This window comes from Amborella trichopoda, chromosome 6 (genome assembly GCF_054954075.1).
Source record: "Amborella trichopoda isolate Santa Cruz 75 chromosome 6, AtrichopodaSantaCruz75HAP2 v2.0, whole genome shotgun sequence".
Taxonomy (NCBI): Eukaryota; Viridiplantae; Streptophyta; class Magnoliopsida; order Amborellales; family Amborellaceae; genus Amborella; species Amborella trichopoda.
In genome coordinates this window covers 2,207,903-2,230,520 of record NC_142341.1, presented here as the reverse complement: position 1 = coordinate 2,230,520, position 22,618 = coordinate 2,207,903, and the positions used below count along the sequence as shown (strand labels likewise).

Here is a 22,618-nt window from a genome sequence, read left to right as displayed (position 1 = left end):
ATCGAGTCAAATTGTTTGGTCATCAAGTTTGTTATTGGTGATAAAACCTCTTACGATTTACTTTTATCTCCAAGATTCATTGTGATGGTTCTCTATATATAGATGCATATATTTATATAATCTTTATCCAAATAGTGAAGATGTAGCTATTGAGCTTATATATAGAGGCACATATTTATGTAATCTTTATCCAAATAGTGAAGATGTAGCTATTGAGCTTTGGATCCGTAGACGTAAGGCTTCGGCTTGAACACGTAAATCTTATATTATCTCTCTTCGCTCTTCTTCTCTCTCGATTATCTTGTGTTATCTCTCTTCTCTCTTCTTCTATCTCCATATATACTCCCACTAAATTTTAACAGATCCAAATACTGGACAACGGGGTTTTTATTTTTGTACTCATCCGGCATTGATAGGAGGCTTCCATTTAAAGTTTGGTGCGTTGTTGTCCGGTGTTCGAAATACCAGACAACTATTTTTGTACTCATCCGGCATTGATAGGAGGCTTCCATTTAAAGTTTGGCGCGTTGTTGTCCGGTGTTCGAAATACCAGACAATTATTTGGGATTTTTTACTTCATGTGAGTGCTATTTTGTTACTCTCGCTCTCTCTTTTATCTTTTCTCTTCTGTCGCTCTCTCTTTGCTCAAGCCCAAGCCCAAGCCCAGCCTTCTCTGTGACCTTCGACCCCAGCCCTCTTTGTCTCCGTGGAGCAAGCTCCTCAAGCCACAACTGCTGATCAAATATGTTTCAGTTATTTGTTTTATTTTGGGGAAAATGAGATTTATCTTTTATTTCTATTTGTAAAAAGTTTTAACAAGACAAATTCTAGATCTACAATATTTGGGTTCTTTTTTATTTATTTCAAGTATCCTTTATTTTGTACTAATGGTCATAAAAAAATAAACTCGAAGACTATGGGTTATTTTTGTTTTATCTAGAAGATTTAAGTTATACAATCTTGTAGAAAATAAACACCAAATCTAGTTTTTAAGTTACTTCCATTTGATCTCAGTTTTTTTTCTTATTCTCTAATTATGCTATATATATATATATATATATATATATATATATATATATATATATATATATATATATATATATATATATATATATATATATATATATATATATATATATATATATATATATATATATATATATATATATATATATATATATATGAAAAAAGCTAGGGTTAGCCCACTAGTTCATATGAACGTATGAGCCCAACAGCTCAGATTGAATCTGGGCCAATCTGAAGATTACGGATGTCCGGTAGTGTTTGAATTTGTTTTTTCTACAAATCCAAATTACTTGAAATTTTAGGCGTATGTTTATAAAAAATAGATGAATCTTTAAAAAATATCAAAAAAAATATTTTACATGAAATAAATTGATCAAAATACCACCGAAACGTTTTGGGGGGTATTTTGCTCATTTTTCTTTTCACATATATATTTTTTATATTTTTATTAGGTGCGCCTTTATGAGAAGAACACACACCTAAAATTTCAAGTGATTTCGATTTATAGAAAAAAAATACTAAAACTCAAATACTACCGGACATCCGTGATCGTCAGATCGGCTTAATCTAGGCCGATCTGACGATCAAGGATGTCCGGTAGTATTTGAATTTTAGTTTTTTTTTTTTTTTACAAATCTAAATCACTTGAAATTTTAGATGTGTGTTCATAAAAAATAGGTGAATCTTTGAAAAATATCAAAAAAAGTTTTATATGAAATAAATTGACCAAAATATCTTTGAAAAGTTTTGAGGGGTATTTTGGTCATTTTTTGCAAATAAATTTTTTTTATATATTTTTATTAGGTGCCACCTGGATGAGAAGAACACCCACCTAAAATTTCAAGTGATTTGATCTGTAAAAAATAAAATGAAATTCAAGCATTACCAGACATCCGTGATCGTCAGATCGACTCAGATTCAATATACGCCGTTGGGCTTATATATTCATATGAGCTAGTCGGCTAATCCCATATATATATATATATATATATATATATATATATATATATATATATCATGTTTATTTATGTTTCTTCTGATTATGCTAGATGCATATGAGGTACAAATTTATTTTTATGATTGCTAGCTCTATTTTATTTTTATTTTTTCTCTTTTCTCGTTATGCTTGTTGCATTTGATTGCCGTCTTTTGCCATATTTGACCAGCATTTAGATGCATTAAGGGAGTTAAATTTGATATGAGTCATATTTGATTATTTTTATTTTTTATTTTTTCTAAATGAATATTTGACATGAAGTAAAAAATCTCTACCAATTCTGTGGATCTTATTAATGTTATACTCCTCACCAGATTGATTCATGGCCACTAGCGGAGTCATATTATTGGTTCGCCATGGTAATTATATTTTGAGTGAAACCATAATGATAGATGGACATGTTACAAAGAGGATAACTTGAAAGCCACATTATATATTGGGGGCAACTCAGTACAACAACTAAAGGCTCATATGGGATCTATATTGAGCTCTGGTCCAAACAGTTTGAAAATTATGTATCAAGAGCAGGACTAGCCAATGGATGTAGTTGATTTAATAAATGATGGGAATGTAATTAGTAAGTTGTTGATGACTTCCAATGTATAAATATGTGTCGCAAATCAGCCATTGCAACCAAATCCAATTGAGCATCAGCCCTTCGTTCATATATCTGCTCCATCAGCAAGAGATAGGTATGTGTGACCAAAGACCTTCAATTATGCATCATATTATTACAATTGTCTTAGTACCTACTGTATGAATTCGAATTATATTTGAACTACATGTGGATCGATACCTACTAAATGATTGAAATATTTTTCACTGCTGCCCTATTGTACAATTGAACGTCCCTACAATGAGTAACATGGCAGCAAAGCAGAAGTCTGAATCCGAGGACGAGCCATAGATGGAAGATGATATATACGACATGGCGCCCTTAGAGACTCTGTTCAGATCAACATGTCCATGAGTGGACCTAATTATGGGACAAGATTTCTATATTGTTGTGAAGTTACGCAATCACTTAGTTAATTATATGATCACATTGTGGGACAACATGTGTTTACATGAAGGGGCGTCACACACCCAGATAGGTGTCTACCAGGTGCCACCCTATTATCATGCAATAAGTCTTGTGTCTCCTTCTTTACTTTAATAGTTACAAACTTCTTGAAGGCTCGAAAAAGATATGCAAAGGTCGCGACCCCCCATGCGTATGGCTTCGCATTATTAAAATCCTCGAACAAGTTCAAATATTTGATAGGGATTTCATGTCCTTTCGACTGGGAAAAAATGGTGTTGCCTATTAAACGGAGCAAATATGCCCTAGTGTATTGTTATATTTGTAATCGTGTGGAGTTATTTGGTAGATGCATAAAAGTTTGTCTATATTTGTAATCGTGTGGGGTTATTTGGTAGATGCATAAAAGTTGTCTCAACTAAGTGAAGTTCAATGAATAGCGAATACGGTAATCGTCAGATAGGGGGATGTGTCGCAACCAACGTAACAGGTATTTGCACATATGGTTTGCAACTCCATTTCAATACCGGCTCACTTGTGGCTTTGCCGGAAAGTACACCACATATCATATAAGGTTGGCATCGTCTCACCAACACATCACAAATTGTGCAAAGAATTCGTCTCTAGGTGCCATCTCTCAGTCACTGCCTCTATAAGAGGGTGGTCAATTTGTCGTGGTGCCCATTCATGTTAGTGTACTGAACAAGACGCCTTAGCCTTATTCTTCGAACCAAATCCTTTTGCTCAGAACTAAGAAGCCAATGTCTAATGTTGCTAAAACCCTCATCAATATAAATCATGCGCCTCCCCAAGCCAGCCAGCAGCAAATGTTCATACTTGTTCATTTCTCATGTGCAAAAGTTCTCCATCGCCTGCTGTACCAATTTCACCTTCGTGTGCCATTGGATCTAAAATGCATGTCATGATGTGTTGGTAACATACATATCAAAGTAAATTACATAAACACTTATTTGCACCAATTTCACCGTCACTCAAAATCACAATATATAAAGAGAAACAAAAAATCTTCAAAGTATAAACATATACAAATAACCAGTCATGAAAGTCAATTATTGAGCACATTATGGATCCAATAGAGCATAACAACAAAATATCATGTGAATCCTCAACCGCTTAACGGTGTGCATATTAGTATAGCTTTCAAATGAGCACCAGTCCAAACACTAGGTTTTTCAAAGAAAGAGTATAAAATAAGTCCACTTATTTTTAACACAAGAAAATCACAATCATTGTCGATTATTAGATGCAAAGCCTCTTATTATAGATACCCCTGATTAGCATGAGCTTCACAGTAAAATGGCAATCAAATTTACAAAATATGCCCGTAAAGAATTACATCATTTATTCCCATTACAATAAGTTCAGAGCATCAAACAACCATTAGCAGTAGTGCCCACTAAAGAGATAATGCATCAGTAAAATCAATGGTCTAGAAATGAAACCTCTTATTACAGATAACCCTGACTAACATAAGCTGCAGTAAGTGGTAAGCAAATTTACAAGAAGACACAATATATAATGGTAAAAAAAGTACTTCCCTGCCATTATTTTGTCTGCATTGAATTTAATCATTTGCAAGGGGAATTTTTATCATTCATCAAGTGCCAAACTTCATACTACTTTTAATGAACAAATGCATCGTACTAACCAATATAAAGAACTCTAAAAGAGAAGGGCCTTGCTCGAATAAAAGAAGAAGGTTGAGGATATCTACTCAAAACTTAAAATAATATGAAAACAGAAAAGAGAAAAAGACAATAGAGTTCCCTAGCCATTATTAAAAAAGAATAGTAGATTGGATCAATCAAAAATATCCAACCTTAACATAACAACATCATAATGAATTATGAAAAACACCATCATAATGAATTATGAAAAACACCATCATAATCTAGTATAAATTTATGCAAAGAACCTTGAAGAATCCAAATAGCCACATGAATTAATAATTTAAATAACCTATCGATAGTTTATTCAGCATTCAGTATGAAAACCAATCTATTCATGAGGTAAAAGCATTATGACCTCGGCCAATCTATGAGAACCAACTTGATTGAATTCACTTACATCTATAGAACCATCTGGCCTCTATAGAATGCATTTGCTAATCTAATGATGATAAAATTATCCCACAACAATAATATAATTCATTGAATCCTCAACATGGGTAACCACACCGCATTTCACAAATCTATTGAACCCTAAGATTAGATTAACTCATCATTTCTTTGAAAATAATAGATATCAAATTCAAGGCATTCTGAATCCCTCTTTTTCTTATCAATCAATAAGCATTCATTTCTCAATTCAATTGAATATCCAATAAGACTTAATAGTGCCCAAATTCGATCAAAATCAATAGGAAAAATGAACATTCATGTGTTAACCGAAAACCTTAATCTCCATTTACATATTTGGGTTTATTTTCTCCCCAAAACCCTAATCACCCAAATCTCATTTCCCCAAAATAAAAATATATCTAGTTAGTAGTTGTAGCTTGAGAAGCCTGCTCCGTGGAAACAGAGAGGGCTGGGCTCTAAGGTCGTAGAGAGGGCCGGGCTTGGCTTGAGGAAAGAGAGAGCGAGAGAAGAAAAAAGAGAATAGAGAGAGCAGGAGTAGCGAAATGGGGCTCGTAGGGGGTTAGAAAGCCCAAATATTGTTTGGTATTTCGAAAACGGGACAACAAACACACCAAACTTTAAACGGAATGCTCTTTTCCGGCAATGCAAACGCCGGACAGCTCTCGTGAGTGCGAAAATAAAAACCACAGTTAATTTGCTCATTTCTTTTCAATCAACTTTTTTTTTTGGAGGGTAATTCAATCACCTTTTGAGATGATGAAATGTGGGAAGGGCCTGCAATAACTTCCATAGAACCTCTTTTTAATGTTCACAGTTTATCATTAGGATTGGTGGTATAGATTTGCCTATGCATTTAAGCTATGGTGCCACGAGGGCGCCTGATCATTCCTCTAAACTTAAATTGATTCTTACAGGGTATTCTTCAGTTTTGGAGAAATTTTTAATTTGTTTGACATAAGCTCTTGGCACATGAATGCAAGATAAACATTTGAATTATGAAAAGTCAAAGCAATATAAAATATAATAATATATAAATAATACCTGTTATTTTTGGACAAGAAGATCACTACCATCTGTAACCATTAGATGTGCAATTGGGCACTTACAGGTGTTTTAGTGACATGTTTAAGTTCTAGAAATTGTTTTTGACGCAGCCAAGTTATCTCTGGGTGCATGATTCCCCTACGATTGATTGTAACCTTCTGGTTCTAATGGTAAACTGCCTTGTAGCATACGATCCCATGTAAAATTTGTGTAGTCTTGAACTATTTGAGGATTTGCATTGGGGGTGGAAAGAAAACATGAGAAAATTCCCAAATTTAGAAAATTTTAGGACTGAAAGTTGCAGAAAACCACAAGGAACGTGAGTACAAAGAGTAGGAAACTCTAGGCACCACATGTTCATAGTTGTGTGATGCACATCTAATGAATGGGGAGTAATGCATCTAATGAATTGGGGAACCATGTATGATTCTCCTATGCACATTGGCATATATACATTGGCATATATAAAGGTCCCCTTTTCTATTTTACCTTTTTTTTTTTCTTGTAAGTTTGAGAGCTCATATTGTTTTATTCAAATTTATAATATCTAATTCGAAACGCGTGAGTGTAATGAAAATGCTAATTGATCTATGATCCATTCTTAAACGCTAGTCCTTGGCATTAACGAATGGAAAAAGTTTATATAAGGATGTTACTTGTAGAAACTAGGTTGCATTAATCTGCACCATTTTTTTTATTTGGATGGTTTGGATTTGAACGAGAGAAATATCACTTCTTTTATACTATTCTAAAAAGGGAAAATACGCCTCCAAAGGTATAAAGCATCCATATTAAAGATGGATGCAAATAAGTGGTCCATCTGGAAATAAGTATAACTAGCGGTCTAAATATTTTTTTAATATAATTTTTTATTTTTATTTTTTTTCATATTCATGATCTTTATGTTAAAGAATATATATTCTCTAAAGTCTAAAACTTAAGATCAAACTATATTTAAAATATATATTTATTGCCAAGCTCGCATTTCTACAGTATGCGGCCTGGCCGCATAGAAACATGTCATTCTGTATCAAATCTACACGTCCAATTAAAATTTGACCAGTCTCCACAATCTTACTTACTTCCAAGGCTGCCATATTATATGAACTGCATCTATAACTAATTGCTAGCTGCAAATGTTACTTACATATCTATTCTCATATCGGCAATGGCGTCTCATTTTGAAGACCTTAAAATATATCGGATTTTGGGTGTCCGAAATCCTATTATTTTCGGATTTTGAAAGTCCAATTTTTTTTAAAAATATTTTCGGATTTTGGAAATCCAATGTTTTTTTTGTATTTTGAAAGTCTGATTGTTCTTTAAATATTTTCCAATTTAGGAAGTCCGATTTTTATTTTCGGGTCTTGGAATTCCTAATATTAAATAATTTTGGATTGTGAAAGTCCGATTTGAATCTTACGTATTTTCAGCCAGATTTTGAAAGCGATAACATCGTAATAATGGATTGCAAATGGGTATGGTAGAAATAATGTAAATAATAATTTAAATATAACTATTATTAAAAAAAAAATTTAAATTATGAAATTTAATATATTTAAGGGAAAATATCTCCATACCTCTATTTTTAGCTTTTATTTTACAATACACCTGAGGTTTTAAAAGATATCTTGGGGCATAAAAATTTTAAATTTTATTTCTCTAACTTTTTTTTTTTTGATTTTGATGTATATTGAAGTGGCCTAAGAGTTTACTGGATTTATGCGTTTTGATATTTCATTTGACGTATTTCTATCTTGAGTGCCCTGATATTTTTTTTTCTATTTTCTGTTTCTACATATTTTACTATGTCTTCTTTTAATATTTCAATTAATAGTTTTTTCTATTTAGTAATGGTTGAACGGATGAAAAAATATTGGGACTTTTATTTTATGCAAATACCTTTTATATATTTCAAATCATTAATGTTATTTGTTTTTACTTGAAATATTTTTTTGTAACTTATTTTAGATTCTTTATTTTTGCTAGGGGATTAATGTTTTACTTTTTTGGATACTTGGTTGTTAGATAATATAGAAGTATTACTTTATTTTACATATAATATTATCATTGGGCACTAACATATATGCTCACACAAGAAATAATTTCATTGATTTTTACTTTCTATGGATATAAATTTCCCTAATATTTAACTTATGTTATAGGATTTTTTTTTTATTCAGATATGTTTACATTTTTGAGTTTGTCTTGCGTGTTGTATGTCTAAGCATTATCAATATCTGTTATTAAATTGATAGATCAAGATTTGTCCCATAATCTCCACTCTTTGTGTTTCAATTATAGATTGAATGCTTTTTGACTTAGTACACCAACTTCAAAAAAAAAAGAAAAAAGAAAAAAAAGAAAAAGACTTAGTACATCTAGTAATTATTTACATTGCTAGTGAAATTTGTAAAGTTCAGACTTGCTACATCAAATAATTATTTACAATGCACGTGAAATTTGTAAGTTCAGTTTTATTTTATTTTTTGATAGAAGTAAAATTTGTATATTTTACTAAATAGCAATTTATCGATCATGAAAGTCGAATTATTGAATATATAAAGAATATAAAGAGTAATGCATTCCGGGTATTCTAAATTATTAATGATATTCATTTGTATTTCTACATTCTTTTAACTTTTACTATATGAAATATGTTATGTTTTGTAGGATACTCGGGTGTTTGATGAAATATAGAAATTTTTTTCATCTTATTTCCAATGGCATTCATTGGTTTAAATTAGAAAATACCTATTTTTTTTTGACTTCTTATAATAAATTTCCAAATCTCACATCATGAATTCTAAATGCTCAATAAAAGTCACGCCCACTTTTAAAAGGGAAACCTTTCAATGCTTCCCCTACAACGTATAAAAACCATGCTCCCCCTCCTTTTCAACCGTTCATTTGAAATGGAGAGCTGAGATCACCCCACTCAAAATGTCAGCTCAGTCGGTAACCCTTCAAACCTTCCTATAATAGAGAGATAAAGAGAGAGCATGGGAAAAATTGAAAGAAAGAGGGCATGCTGGAGTAGAAAGAGCACGAGTAGGAAAGAAATTGCATAGAAAACCAGCACGTGAGAAGAACCCCAATTACATGAAACAAAGATAACTCTCTTTTCCTCTGCAATCTCAACAAGAAGTAAAAAAAATCGTTTAGAGACTTTAAAGGGAAGCCATGGTCATGGGCCTTGCTCCAATTGGGAGCTAAAGATAAGAAGGAGCTTGCTTTTTATACACATTCAAAAGGTCAATTCTCAATAGGTATGCTCTCTCTCACACCACTCGAAAAAAAGCTCAAATCTCAATAGGTATGCTATCTCTCTCTCACACCAAACTAGGAATGAATTTCATGGTTTTCTCTCCATTGAGCTCTACCTCTACTGGTTTTTCTCTTCTTTTTGCATTTTATGGTATCTCTCTCACACACACTGATATATATTGATCTCTCACACACTGATATATATTGAGCTCTCACACACACTGATATATATTGATTTTTCAAAGGCATAGGCTCTATAGAAAAAAAAAACAAAAGAAAACCATAACTGGAAACCACGTCCAGAAAATACTTCAGGCAAGAAAAATCTCTATGACAGCTCTAAAATCAATTTCCAGCTCAAAAATGTTACAAATCAAATGTTACAGATCTTATGGATCCATAAATACTTGAAATTGGATGGTTTGGATAATGTATTACAATATACACTATTTCAAGAGCTTGAAATCCATTTTTTTTCATAACCATAATAATCAAGGTCGAGATGATCGATTTGATCGTTATCCGACACCAGTAGCTACAATTTTTTGTGAGTTTTGAGGTGAGGCTTAACTTATTTTGATACAGTTACAGCCCTATCAAAACATTTTCCAACCGAAAAGAACAAATCAGACTTGTCATTTTATACGCATAAACATCATGTACATGAGACCTAATTAGTCCAAAAATTCTCTTACTACACATTTCCTGGTTCTCGTTGCTTACCTCACCGCCATTCTCTCTCATGGTTGGCCGACTCATATATGTGTGCTGTTCTCTTTCGGAGCTGGCATCAGCATGAGCCTGTCCTCTCCAGATGGGTTGGTGATCTCCTCAGACAAGAGAGACTGCAAATCACTGCCATTTGCCAAGCTATTGAACTCCACTGCCTTAGAAGGCATACTTGGGTATCTTCGCTGACAAAGAGTCATGAGCCTCTTCACTGATTGCAAATACTTTCGTGTCGTCTCGTCATTCATAATATGAGCTACGCTGTTTGTGTAAATCTTCTCTCTAGCTGAACGCTCGTGGATACCGACCATAGTGACACCAATGGGCCATGGAGCATTTCCAATGGCAAGCTTGATGTATTGATCCATGGCAGCCAAGTAATTTCTCTTCATGCAACATTCCACCACTACTAGCAAAGCTTGACGGATGTCATCAGGAAGAACCTGCAAAACACTGACTAAATAAGTAAGTTTGATCACTACGAGCACCGTACTGAAAATAAAACCACAACTTATCAAGAAAATGTCACTGAAAAAACAAGAATATAATGGATTTTATCCCAAAAAAAAAATACAAGTATCTGATTTATTTTATTTTTATGAGAATGTTAACAAAACAAGTATCTGATATTTCAAAATCAAAAGAGAGATCAGTACAGAATGGTACAGAAAAGTTGTCTCAAAGGTGTTTGATGGAAGCAAACCAACTATAAACCTGCTTATCCCCCAGCCTGAACTTTGAACAAATCCATTTTTGGAGAACAGAGAGTGTTAGGGATTAGATCACCTAAAAAGAAACCTATCTAGTGCTTCAAGGACCTTGAAAGGCCAGAATTTATGACTTTTATTGCTGTTTTCTAAGGAAAAATTATGTATTTCCCAGCTTGTGTAGTGTGCTAATCTCTGTCCATCTGCTAACCTCCAAACAATGTAACTTTTATGTATTTTAATTTCTATTGAGGTAGCAATTTGCTTAGTTATTTAAATTCCAAGAACTAGCAGGTCTAAATCCTTTCTAAGGTCGACATTCCTATTAAGGTGGGACCATGTGAGATCAACAGGGCCAGCAACCTGAAGCACTGAACCATATAGGGGTTTATGTCAGGGTGATAGAAGTAGATGAACAAAGACTAAAGACAGAATTTATTTTTGAGAATGAAGACTAAACACAGAATTTCAAAAGATAAAACAAAAGTGTAGGATTATACAAGGATATTTATCAATACAAGTTCCATCAATCATGTACAGATATTAACACACACAAATGCAAACATACAAATCACACAACAGGCTTATTGCATGCTCATGCCATTGACGCAAAGCTCAACAAGAATGTATTTCTGAAAACCTCTAATACATTTAACTTTCATGGTGAGCAATCAAATTCCTTATATCCACAAGCAAATGTTTGCATAAGCAGAAAATACGAAAGTAGTACATAACTAACACCATCAACAAGTTACATGATGCTGAACATGTGTAGAGTTTGTCAACTAGGCCATTGTACAGTCTGAAAAAGAGCTTCACAGACTTAATTTGACAGACCAAGAAATCAGTTTCTCTCAGCATATTTCTAATGAATGTCAAATGATCAACCAATGGCTGTGTGACCATCATTTTTTTATTTTTCTTTTGGAAGATGTTAACCACACCGTCAAATTAAATGCATGTATCACACTAATCTATTTTAATAGAATTCTCATTACTACTTGTGACCCAACAACTATTTCGCATCGGCAATTTTGGCTTAGGTCTTTAACCTGAATGGAAGACTTGATGGATTGAGACATTATCATCATCATCATAGCCTTGATTGAGGCATTATCCAACCAAAAAAGTTGCATTCAACAATGGAAATTATTTCATAGCTGAAGAATAAGGGCTTCTTATACAAACCTGTCTCCCAAAATGCAGAATGGATGGTTGATAATCTAGTTGACGTCATTGTGAATTGAGGGGCACATGCGGTGGTCAGTTTCGGAGCGAGAAAAGTAATGATTTTGACAACTTCTAAGTAATAATTACATTGACAAGACAAACACCAGATAGCCTTTTTTTTTTTTTTTGACATGTTAATGGTTAGGAACGGAACACTAGACATCATGTTGCAGCTCCGCTGAGATGTATACACCATAAGAAAAAGGACAAAGAGCAGGCAAAACCGAATAAGGCCATACATGAGCCTCAGCTCATCCAGGAGGCCATGAATCCTTCGGCATCAGGTCTCTGAATACACCCACTAGTTGGCTAACCTATTAATCCTATCATTAGCTTCTCTAGGAACATGGCAAAGCTAAACTCTCCCAATCCTAGTAATGTTAAGCGGCTCTTCAATGAGGTTGGCCATCACAGGGAAGTCAATGTGCCCATTAAATGACGGGGGGTCCCAACACATGACCAAAAGAACAAAGCGGAGAACACTTGCGCAAGTTAATTAGGAACACAGAGTGCTATTGCATCTACAACCATCAAATCACGTCTTCATGATCTTAAAAAGGTCATTGCCACTTCCACCTATCTATTTTTAAACATGCCTCCAAGCATAGCTGGTCTAGTGTCTCCAACAGAGCTTATCAAGTTATACTTCAGGGTGTTGAGTGGAGGCGGCTCCAAAATGACCCCCATCTTGTAGTTACATATGCAGTATTCAGCATCACTTTTTAGGTCCCCTGATAAAATTATGAAATTTGAAAAACTACAAATAATCAAAGGCCAAGCCAATAAGATGACCATGTTTTTTTTGAAGTAAGTTAACTGTTGTATTGAAAAGAAGAAAAGATGGTACAAAATTGGATCACTGGGGGGAGGCAGGGGTCATATACAGCAAATATGGCTGCCCTCAGGGAGGGAGCTCTATACAAAATCCCTGGAGAGGGTAATGGAAGGAAGGACAGAGAAGGAGGGGAGAGGTAACCCCTTGAAGGGACACTGGCTGAGTTTGCAAAAAACGTTCAGCCTATAGCATGTGAAGCAACCGCTTTGGCGAGAGAGTCTGCTTCTGCGTTGCTCTTGTGGTATATATCTCCCCCAAGTAATCATAAGTCCTCAGCTCACATGAGAAATTTCGTCGAAAGTATGGATCAGGGGCCAGGGGAAGTTAGCGGAACCAGAAACCCAGGAAATAACATTGTGGGAGTCCCCTTCTACTGTTAAGTGCTTGGCCCTAAGAGTTGTCAGATGGTTTGAGGCCCTCAAGCAAAGTTGTAGCTTCTGCTGATTAGGAATATGGGTGACCTATAAACTTCAAGAAAGAAGCCATGGTGGACCCTTCGTGGTCTCCAAAAAGACTTACCTGAGGGCCCTGGATTGTCTAAGGAATAGACATAATGCTCATAAAACTGATCATAAAATGATCTCATTTATTTTTTACCCAAGCCAGTGTCAAAAATGACAACATTGGCAACACTATTCCAGGAAAAATAAAATTATGGCAGCTATTCAATCAGGTAGAATCTGTAATGAATGTATATATATTGGGATCTGTGAATGATTTTGGGTATGAACACCCCGATTTGAATACTTAACAATGAAAATAGATGGAATGGGCTTGCGTGTGTACTGCAAGTCTTTTATTCTCATTTATGATAAAACATCCCTGAAATGAATTTATTAATTTATCTACATGTACGATATAGAAAGGACAGCATGCCCTTAAACAGAATGAAATTCAAATCTAAGCAACATCCTAATACAATACAGTCCAACACATTACATATATTATCAAAGTCAATCCACTAAAATCACTGGATCAGGATCCTTTTCTTAACTTTCCTCCAACCTCATCAACTCATACTTGAAGGGTTTCTGGCCAGAGAGGATAGGCAAATTCTAAAGGGATCGGAGGCTGATCCGAAGTTGGTTTTGGAAGTGCCCTAGAGTGGACGTCCAGCAATAAATCTTCCCACTCAAGATTGATAAGAAATCAGTCCAACTTAGATAAGGTGGGACTCTCAACATTATTAGATAGCGCATAAGAGACTGAATTGGTCTAAGAAGGGTGAGGACCTTAAACTTTCCCTTAACCCATCCCAAGCCCGAGTATAGGAGGTGGGTTGTGTTAGATAGGCAGCCCGTGTAAAACTTTGCCACATCTTATTATGAATCTTGAACCTATTACTGAGGGTATGGCCCTTGATAGAGAAGAATTGAGGAACAGAATTCACGTAGCCGACCCTAATTAACTGGGATAAGGCTTGGATGATGATGATGATGATGACGATGTATAAGAGACTCCATTAAGGTAGAGGTCCACCGGATTGGGCCTAAATACAATATGTGAGAACACCAACATACTAGTAACAATGAAGATACTCATATTGTTGCAGCAAGGGCCATTGACCAATGAAATTTTGTCTTAAATCCCTCCAAATCATATTCCAAATACAGGAGATAAAACCATATAGCCTCCCAAGACATTTTAGCTTCTAAGGCTGCGGTAATATTATTGCCATCTACTAATACATACCAAACGTCGCAATCTTTCTAGGAGTCTCATTTCTATGCATTCATTGAATCTATCCAGCATCACAGAATCACAGTAAGGTTCGTTCAGAAAATTGATGGGGATCATTGAAAAGTTTTTAATTTTACTCGGAAGAGTTTAATGAGTTGGTACTATAATAATCTATGCTTGATTTGATGAATGAGGATCATGGTTCACAGACATCCAAATGATGCACGAATTGTTTTGTTACCTAGAGCAAAACTGGGTCAAGTCTCACCTAGGACTCTGCAATCAGACCAAATGATTATTTGGTTTTCTAAAGACCTAGAGGGTTTTTTATTTTCAAGACCTGGTCAACTAAGGTCAACTGTCATCATGACCCAGGATCAAGTTTTCAAGAAGGATTATATCTTGTGAAGTCAGCCTTTTTCCAAAGAAGTATTTCTTCACTGATAGAATCTCCATGGTTAGAAAAAATACCAGTTAGATAAACTCAAGCATTAGAAAAAATACTAGGTAGATAAAGTCAAGCTTTCTTTCCGATAACATAAATTCCAATAATGTGACCCATAGGGTATCTTTTTGGTAGGAAGAACCAAATAATCAATTACCGCTTGCTTGACAAAAACACTCACAATTCTACAATGATCTCTAGAAATGAAGCTATTCGCTATTGTCTATCATTCTCAGTGCATGATCCATTCAACTGACGTTCTTTTAGTGTTGAAGGTTGCACGTAAGACTCAATTACCGAAGTGATCCATTTTTCAATGAACTGAATCCTTGAATTATGCCATTTATTTAATGGAGCACTGCACCCTGGTCCCATTACAGATTTGAGATAATTTTATTTTCCCAATATCACCAACAAAGAAAAACAACTTATCCAAAAATGTTCCAACACAGTGGAGAAAATGCAGCATATTCAGATTTTTTCTCAAGAAATTCAACACCTCCAAAAGAAACTCTAAACATAAGCAGATCCATTTTTTAAGGTATTCATCACCAAAAATTAAAAAATAAAAAAAGTTGAATTTCACAATTCTACAATGATGTCTAGAACAAGAAGTCCCCTTCGAGTACCAATGATTAAAACATGTTCCCCAATGAGATTCACAGGGTTCTTCTTGATGAAATGTTTTGGAAAGGAAAAACTAAGGGAGAACAACACAACTACTTGTTATGCAATTTTAGGGTATGAACTAATCAGTTCCATTACCGACAGGGCATGGTTGCAATAATTTGCTGGCTAGTTCCACATACCTTTAGCGCCTATCCCAATGGGAAAACATAATATATGTGGAGAACACTGCACTGGCTGCTATTGAAAGAAATTTAGGTGCAAACAACAAAAAAAGAGAAAGCTCCAAAGTTCAAAAAATCAAGGGGCATTGAGTGAGGAAGCTAATTTTATTCTGTTTTAGAGTTAAATTAGAAGGGAAAGTTAGCTCGGAGATTACATATTTCAAAGTTAAATGGGGAGATGCTAGACAATTGTACATCAATGCTAATTACACATGTATGGAAAAATTGAGAACCTAAACACACACACTTGGAGAAAGAATTGTCACTTGTCACCTTTTGTGAAGCATTGAGATACAAGTTTTCTTCTTCAGTAGTATAAATATTTTGTCATACTTTTTCAATACTCTTTGGAAAAACTATATACAATGGCTTCCTGAAACCAAATACAAAGATTTCATGGATCCATTGACTTCAGGCAATCGCATGTATCCTCCTTTTCGGGTAGGAGTACTTGATTCTCTCCAGAAATAAATGCTAACCACAAGTTTGGCAGGAAAAACCAAATCACAGATCTATACACGTGATCCAATATTGTTTCTTTTCATAGCTAGCATGCGAGTCACATTGGGATTTCATGTTGTGTTTATGTTAAAATTTATTTCCATAAATGGTTGTGCCTCATGAACAGTATTTGTCGTAGATATTTTTCTATCGTTCCAGATTATCAATGTTCATGAAGATTTACCCAAAATTTCTGTTAAATTCTTAAATCCTATTTCACAGGAAACTCCATATCACAATAAAAGAAAGAATGGGATGGAAATTTCACGTGCAAGGATGCACATGCCTGAGAGTTCTCCCATACATATGGAAAAAATATCACAAAAATACAAATGCACTCAATAGATACATTCAGACACCTGAACATGCACATGTGCACAAATGAGTATACATACACTAACACATATGTCTAGTGCTGGCAATGGGCCAGGCGGCCCGGCCCTAAAGAACTAGGACCTGGGCCACAAAATGTGGTCGGAGGGGCAGGTTTCAGCTTCACAGCATTTTGCTAAATGATTTATTTGATATTTAAGCATAATTAAGATTTAAGTTCTCAGAGGGAGCACGGGAGAAGATACTTCTTGATCCAGGAAAAATTATAGAAGAGGAAATTAATTTACCGAAAGTAAAGGTACATCATCATCTATTAAAACTTATATTATTCTTGTACTTCGTGTCATGCACGAGTATGGCCTGGTTTCTCAGAAATAAGAGTATGACTAGGTTTCTTGAAGACTCGACCACCTCACTTGTTTATTTGATGACCCGGATGAGTCCATTGTCACAGAGTCTTGCTCAGGTCCTCGTGATTCATAAGTGTCTATCATTTCTGATATTTATACAAATCACAAAAATATAAGTTGAAAAATTAGTTCAAATATAAACAAAAATATGGTTTGCTGGAATCAAACTCAAATTTACGTTTGTAAAGTTGCCTGCTCCCCTGGTGGTTGTTAAACAGTTAAATCAATCAAATGCATATAGAACTATAGAAGTATCAAATGTGTATTAGATATAGCTAGAAGTATCAAAGGTGTCCTATATATAAATTCCAAATATTTTCTTCCTCATGAACAGCATAAACAATTCGATAACCATGTATCAACTTGAAGCCATGACTCCTAAAGCAACCATATAGCCAACAAACTCTGAGACTACCAACTCTGTTAGTGAATTCAGAAAGGGTAATACTAAACTAAATCTCCAACAGAAGCTTAATGATGATATTTAGCATGGGACTAATGAAATGATGTGCATCCTTCTCGATCTGATTATTTAACATTTATTCATGGTCCCACAATAGCCAACCCCAAATAGTTGGGATAAGGCTCGGATGATGACGATGATAGTCATGGTCCGGCAAATGACCACTTCGTCAAACAATAATGGAAGATCCACTGGTTTCCCCTACATCTTAATAACCTCCTCCCGAATTTAGCTTCTAATGGAATCCCACGACCACATGACCTAAAAAAAAGAATAAGCATTTGAAGATGGTGTGCCTCTTATATCAGAGAATGTGTATGTTCAATACCATTCATCCACAATGTTCCTAGGTCATCCCAAATCTACTATACCATGTCTTTTTTTTTATGTAAAAATATCTCTTGTGTCATGTATTCCACCAATTGTCTTTTCATTTATGTAGTGAACCTATTATCAGGCTTTGGAAAAAGCTATAAGTACATATCTGCATGATGCATATCATGCAAGGAACCAAGAAAAGAATTTTCCATGAAATCAGCTCCTCCAATCATTTCGCAGATAATATGGAGAGTGGGAGAAAACCAACTCATCAGGCAATGGGATCTTCATTGTGATTTGTGTTTTTCCACTATGTTAGGTATCTAATCCTGCATTTTGTTTGAGACATGGAGTCAAAGACCGAATTTGTTCAGGTTTGAAAGTGTTGGCATCCAGACTCCTGGAATAATATCTCAGTGAACTTCAATATACGCAATAAGTAGGGTGGGGTGGTATGCATAAGAACATTATGGGGTGTTGATCAGGCTTCAGTTCCCAATTCTCGTCGGATACTCCAAAAGAAGCTCAATGGAAGAAGCAAATGGATATAACTGAACATCTCCTAACTTACCTCCATATGATCAACTACTACACTCCGTTGGTCATTTGGTCATCCAGCTAACTACCGAAATACCTACCTACTTAACATAGGATCCATGACACATAGCTCCATGCCAATGATATAGTTTGGGTGCCGTACTAGATTAATATCCTGCTATAGAATGTCACGCAAATGAAAACATGCAACATCATCATTGAGAAAAGCTGAATACAAGCGAAAACAATATCACATACGATTTGTAGTAATTCCCAACAACATGGTTTTAAAATGCAGCCGCATCGCCGCATATGCGGCCACATCATGCGGTGTGCGGTGGGCTCCACATCAGAACTGACCGCATATGTGCTTTTGAACTATGCAGCCGCATCGTAGCCACATCCTGCATCACACTGCATCCCCTTCCGTCAAATTTTTCTTTTGATTTTGCCCTTCGGGGAGGGGCAAAATGGACTTTTTGACCATCCAAAAATGGGGGACACCGTTTGGGGGTATTAAACCCCCTAAACGATGATTTCCAGCCACTTTTGTGGCATTTTTTGCATCAAATCAAGGATGATATTGATGATACAAATGACGACTCTCAAGATGACTTCTTTGATTGATATTTGAAAAATTGACTTCAAATTTCAAAATTGACTCTCAAAATGGATGATTGTATTAAGTTATTAACTATTAACTCTTCTTGAGCTTGACTTTTGATTTATAATATCTCTATTTTGTGCTTATGGTTGTGCTTATGGTTGTTGATGGTTGTGCTTATGGTGCAAATTTGTGCTTATGGTTGTTGATTGTTGAATGTTTTATGAAGCTAGTTTCAAGTTTCTAGTTCCTATCAGGGGATAGTGGATAACTGGATACAGAATCTCCGGCAGCTAATAATTTTGAAGTTAATCATTAAACTAAAATACCCACTATCACATATATCACCTCCATATTTTTATCTATGCATAAACCTATTTTTTTAGATTTTTTAAATTTTTTTACATTTATTAACCGAATCGTCGCGATGCACCCGCATCCGAGCCGCATCACCCACCCACTGCTTTTGACCGCATCCCGCATATTAAAACACTGCCCAACAACTACTCTCCCTTCGCAATGCAGTTATCGACAAAGAACAGGGTGAAGAAAGTCATTAGTATCTTGAGCCCTACATCATTATCTTAAAATTTGCATAGAAGTATTATCTTTATTTTTATTGACATAAAAGTAAGACTGAAACATTTGGCAAACTAAACAAGAAATGAAAAAATATTTTTCAGCATGACAAAATAAAAGCCCTAAATATATACTTACTGTCTGATACAGGGTTTCTAGGTTTTCTGCGTCTTTGTTCTTAATACTTTAAAAAGAAGAAGCAAGAAAAAAAACAGTAACATAATAAACACCAAGATGCACAGTAAGCTACATATGCACAGGGGGGCATTACAAGTATAAAATATTTCACCACACTGCTCATTAACTGTTGCACTCTTTACTTGCCAAGTACCAATTATACCAGTAACTTAAGTCTATTCCAAAGGGTTTTAGGGTTTCAAACCCAAGAAAATTTACCTTTTTTCTGCAAAATTTGAAGAGTGGGTTCAGGTATCTGGCGCACTGCTTAAATGTTGCCACCATGGCCTTCCCCTTCCCAGTCCTCTTCTCAGCCTCAGGCATCTCCTCGAGCTCCTGGTTCCACTCATTCAACAACCTCTTGAAGAAAACCAGTATCTTATCCTCATCACAGAGCTCACTAAAATCACTCTTCATCCTCTTCAAATCCTTATCGCCCTCCATTCCCGAAGACCCTCCATCTCCGCTGTTCTCATCGTCCCCTTGACCCCCACCTTCTCGATCTTCAACACCATCTTTCTCTTTCCGCTTTTTACGAGAATGCAAAAGCCCACTCTTTTGCCTCTGCCTGAGTTCTGCCATGTCTCTGAGAAAATCATTGGTTTGGCCCTCTGTCATATCATTATCAATCTCAAGAATTCCAGCCTTTAGAAGGAGCTTCAGCCTATCAAGCCTTGCTTTATCGTCTTCACCAAAAAGGGTTATTGGTTGTTTGAGAAATCTCAGTCTTCGAATAACCTCTGCCCTAGGGAGGTCGAGCTCGTCAATCTTTTGCTCATCAGAGTTCTGGGATTTCGAAGAGGGGATTAAAGAAGGTGGGGCGTCTGGTTTTTGGCCTGAAACTTGTGGGTTTTGGGCAGATTTCTCTTTAATGGCGGCTTTGGATTGGAGCTCGTTCTGCTCTTCTTCACGGAGTTGTTGGAGCTTTCTCTGTTCGATCTCTGATCGCTTAGCAAATTTGCGGCCACCAAAGTCTGAGTTTACGCTCTGCCTCTTGCGCTCCAACTCTTTCTTCAAGAGATCCATCCCCTCTTTCTCTCTCTAGAGTGGCAGAGATTATCCTTCTCTCTCTCAAACCATGCAGGATTTATAATCCCCTTCAACTTACTTTCTCTCTCTAACATGGACATCATGAATATCAAAAAATAAATAAATTTTAAAAATTAAAAAATAATAATTCTAATAATGCGGACCGTTTTTCATTGTTTTTAATGGAACACCTCTTTACATCCATCCGTAATATAGATGTTTTACACTTTATGGACCGCTGCATATGTAGAAATGCGGTCCAGCCCGTATGAAACAATTTTTCATTTATATTTGCATCTCCTGCGTATCTACATTTCGAAAATGGATGTGGATTCATGGTTTATCTAAAAAAAAAGGGGTGAAATCATTAAATCAAGGGAAAAGTTTACATTGAGCCGAGGCTCTAAACAATCAAATTTGAACCTACCTTAAAAAATGTTCACTAGGAGAGGTTGTTTTGATGCCCAAATATCTTCAAATTGGTCATCTCAACATCAAGATGCATGGGCATGAGAAAAAAATATATCGTAAGTTTTGGAAATAATGTATTTTGTGACGTATTTTTGTACCGTCAATTTTTAAGATTTTCAAGTTTGCATAGATATGTCGATCTACACTATTTTTTGAAGCTTTAAAAATTATATATAAATAGAATAATATATTTTAAGGCTATTACAAAGATTTCCAATATTGAAACCATATTTCTTGACACCATTTGAAGGTAGGATCTAATTTGATACCACACCTTTAAATCAATACTTAAATTTTTCTTATAAAAATTATTTTTATTTTTGAATTTTTATTTATTTTTATACATTCATGATGTCCATATTGGAGATTATATATGTGGGAAAGGTTTCTATGCTTCCCCTACAACAAAGTTTTATCCTCCTCCTACCATTTAGCCATCCAATTTTGATCAAGAGAATCACTCATCATTTGATCTTAGATCCGACGTCTCACAGTATTTTATAATTAATTTTTTTTTAATACAAATTGTATGAATATGGAATTTGGTACGTGTCATCTTCTCATTGGGGCGCACCTATAAAAAATATCTTTCAAGGGTATTTGATCATTTTATTTTATTTAAAAAAAAAAATTTTCGTGAGAATTTCATAGAGGAATGGACGTGCAAAATTTTGTGTCAAAATAGTTTATAGAAAAAAATTAAAAATAAAACAATGTAAAGACGTGACATTGTGATTGGGGCAATCTTAGCCCTCCATTCAGAATGGATGGTTGGATAAAGAGGAGGATAGAACTTCTATGCTACTGGAGAAGCATAAAAAACTTGCCCTATATATATATACTCAAAACATTAAGTTCAAATTCTATATAAAAAATATATCACGAACAGAGGATGCATATCTACATATGACTCCTATGAACCATGTCCTTAAAAAAATTCCCCATAAAATGTTAATAATATGTTTACGTCCTTGTTTGCATTTTTTTGTTTTGTCCCCAAACTTGAGATTCCAAAGTTTTCTACGTTTTTTTGTAAACTCTAAAAAAAACCATTGAATTTTCAAAATCCGAAGTTTTCTACTATTTTTCTATACTCTAGAAAAAACTTCGGATATTGAGAATCCATAATTTTTTTTGGATTCTGGTATGGATTAATAGAATATACTCGTAGAGTATGAAGTTTTGGATCTTTTTCCTATCAGCCAAAAAACTCAAGAAAAAAACTTCAAAGTTTGTAGATATGAAGTTTTGGATCTTTTTCC

The 22,618-nt window shown here is 34.9% G+C and overlaps 1 protein-coding gene and 1 long non-coding RNA gene across 2 annotated transcripts; one reads left to right on the top strand and one right to left on the bottom strand.

Moving 5' to 3' along the window:
- Window positions 1-431: 431 nt before the first annotated feature.
- LOC148781482 (uncharacterized) lies at window positions 432-3,414 on the top strand. Its single transcript, XR_016058061.1, has 3 exons — window positions 432-580; window positions 2,338-2,715; window positions 2,896-3,414. It is a non-coding gene; the product is annotated as an uncharacterized LOC148781482 (long non-coding RNA).
- Window positions 3,415-9,906: 6,492 nt separating this feature from the next.
- LOC18434532 (splicing factor Prp18 family protein) lies at window positions 9,907-20,913 on the bottom strand. Its single transcript, XM_006844600.4, has 2 exons — window positions 20,076-20,913; window positions 9,907-10,629 (listed from the first exon to the last, which is right to left on the bottom strand). The coding sequence occupies exons 1-2, from the start codon at window positions 20,880-20,882 to the stop codon at window positions 10,213-10,215; spliced, it is 1,224 nt and encodes a 407-aa protein (XP_006844663.1). The 5' UTR covers window positions 20,883-20,913; the 3' UTR covers window positions 9,907-10,212.
- Window positions 20,914-22,618: the final 1,705 nt, after the last annotated feature.

What these genes read in the sequence shown, in the direction of transcription:
- LOC18434532 (XM_006844600.4), bottom strand. Translation starts at nt 20,882, where the DNA reads ATGGATCTCTTGAAGAAAGAGTTGGAGCGCAAGAGGCAGAGCGTAAAC. An exon ending in TCAAATTTTGCAGAAAAAAG is followed by an intron (nt 10,630 to 20,075) that starts GTAAATTTTCTT and finishes AGTGTTTTGCAG; the next exon opens with GTTCTTCCTGATGACATCCG.